Source organism: Micromesistius poutassou (genome assembly GCF_964030765.1).
Source record: "Micromesistius poutassou genome assembly, chromosome: 4".
Taxonomy (NCBI): Eukaryota; Metazoa; Chordata; class Actinopteri; order Gadiformes; family Gadidae; genus Micromesistius; species Micromesistius poutassou.
Genome location: NC_140274.1, coordinates 14,231,125 through 14,233,624, shown reverse-complemented (window position 1 = coordinate 14,233,624; position 2,500 = coordinate 14,231,125). Strand labels below are relative to the sequence as shown.

The window sequence follows — 2,500 nt, the reverse complement described above, 5'->3', positions numbered from 1 at the left end:
TGTGAAGAGAGGTGTGTGTGTGTGTGTGTGTGTGTGTGTGTGTGTGTGTGTGTGTGTGTGTGTGTGTGTGTGTGTGTGTGTTTAAAGTAACTATAGACACTAGTAGCCACACACCCATTTCTGTGTGTGTGTGTGTCTTTCTGTTGGTGTGTGTGTGTGTGTGCGAGTGTGACAGAAACTTGAATTTGTCTATGTATATGCACGTGTGTGTGTGTGTGTGTGTGTGTGTGTGTGTGTGTGTGTTAGTGTGTGTGTCTGTCTGTCTGTTTGAGAGAGTCACATGCACGACACACGCACAGTGTGCGTGTGGGTGTATGTATGTGCCTTTCTGTCTGTGTGTGTGAGAGTGAGACAAAAGAGTGAAAGAGTGTGTGTGTTTTACCTTCTGTGCAGGTGGGCCCCAGCCAACGGGGCGTGCAGACACACTGCCCACTACGGCTGTCACACTGGGCGCCATGAGAGCACTGACACTGCAGAGAGCAGCCAGGCCCAAAGCTCTGTCCACCGCACTCTAAGAGAGAGAGAGAGAGAGAGAGAGAGAGAGAGAGAGAGCGAGAGAGAGAGAGAGATTAACCTTAAAGTACATTTACTGCATTTGTTCAACTTTATAGGCGTGGTAAGTAAGATTTAAGAGCTGTAATCAAAGTTATATTTTGTATTTTATTGTTTTACTCTCAACTCTGACCTACTGCACCTTTGATAGTAAATACAAAATGATAATAAAGACAAATGTATTAAGGGTTTTTCTTTGTATCAATCTCTCTGAAATGGAAGTATTAGACGGTGATCGATACCTTCTTCACACCTCCGCCCAGCCCATCCTGGGGTGCACAGGCACTGGCCCGTGGCTGGGTCGCATGGAGACCCCCCTGCACAGTCGCACGACTGCTGACATTCCTGCCCATACCTCCCCGACTCACATCCTAAAACACACACACACACACAAACACACACACACACACACGTAAACATACAGTGTCCACGGTTGCCTTGCTGCTCACTATAATCTCCTGCTGGGGTGGAAGTGGCCATTTAGGCCCTCACTCTCCTGCTGAGGGCCCCCCCTGCCCTGGGTGTGGGCAGGGGTTCGGGTGGGTCTCCCATCAAATTCTACCTGCTCCCCTATGTATCTCTCCCTCTGTCCTTCTGTCTGACTGCCTTCCTGCCAGTAGTCATTTATAAGATTTTCCAGGTCAAAATCTTATCTTATATATCAAATTATATATAAAAATATATGCATAAAAATAAAACATATACAGTATATATATATATATATATATATATATATATATATATATATAATACTATATATAAAACTATATATAAAAAAATACATATAATACTTAACAGCCTATATATGTTATTACTACAGACCTACACACGTCTTGCTTTGAAACCGTTGGGAATTGAGTTGGGAATTGTATATTATGCCGTGTAGCCTTAAACACACGGCTTGTTCTGTACGTTTATTGCGCTTAAGTACTGCCTATACTTTCTAATCCTCCACAGACTCGATTCTGTGGGTAATGAAGCTCCTTCGCATCACTCTGCTAAAAAAACACATCTTTAACAGATTACTTTTGGGAGCGACCAGGTGGCCGAGGCTATTAACGTACATACCAGAGGGCTGGGAGTGCATGCGCTGCTTTGCTTCGCCTGTCTTCTCCTGTTGGGTCGCTCTCTGTGTAAACCTCTCTTCTCTCTGTACACCGTGTCTATCCCTAGATCTAAGGACGTCGGCTGTCAGCTCTGACAAACAACAGCCTGCATTTTCTTTTTGGTTCGGATAGATGTCACTAATGAGCCAGGGGGGGCTTGGGGTATATTGCTCGAGGCTGCCTGCAGGTAGATTACATGTGCATCAGGGTTTAAACCCAGGACCTTCGGGCGGGAGTCGAACAGCCTTACCCCTAGACGATTGTCGACGACGACTGTCGTGGAACTGTCTGTAGAATGTATACAGTCACAGGGTTATCTATAGACAGCAGCCGGATACACTCACGCGTCTGACACTGTGCTCCGCGGTACCCGGGTGGGCACACGCAGACACCCGTCACATGGTGACAGGTCCGCCCCACCCTACAGTCACAGGGATGGGCGCAGCTGGCCCCGAAAAACCCGGACGGGCACTCTGGAAGAGACGCAAGCATCCACACAGGACCAGAATCAGGGTGGTGTTTTTATCTGCAGAAATCGATCCCTGTCTTCTGTCATTAAAGTCGTTGATACACAGCAGAGCAAAGACAAAACAAACCTAGATACACCTACCTACACATGTATACACACACACACACACTTTGAGTAGGACTATGTGAGATTATATAATACGTGGAAGAGCCTAGCATTGTCAGAGGAATTTCCCTGTGAAATTAAACTGCATATGTGATAGTAAAACACTGTCTGACTGTGTACTTGGAAGCGCATGGACGCGTACCTAGCTGACAGGCGTGGCCATAGTATCCTGCGGGACATGTACAGCTGCCAGAGATGTGGTCACAGG

General features: G+C 46.5%; 1 protein-coding gene across 1 annotated transcript in view; it reads right to left on the bottom strand.

Moving 5' to 3' along the window:
• The window catches only part of egfem1 (EGF-like and EMI domain containing 1), a gene marked incomplete at both ends in the record, with an annotated part of 52,623 nt that overhangs the window by 560 nt on the left and 49,563 nt on the right, over positions 1-2,500 (bottom strand). The window contains 4 exon segments of the mRNA XM_084466360.1: positions 383-511; positions 795-923; positions 2,003-2,131; positions 2,435-2,500. The exon segment at positions 2,435-2,500 is cut by the window's right edge and continues 63 nt beyond it. Coding sequence (XP_084322486.1) covers positions 383-511; positions 795-923; positions 2,003-2,131; positions 2,435-2,500 — 453 coding nt within the window.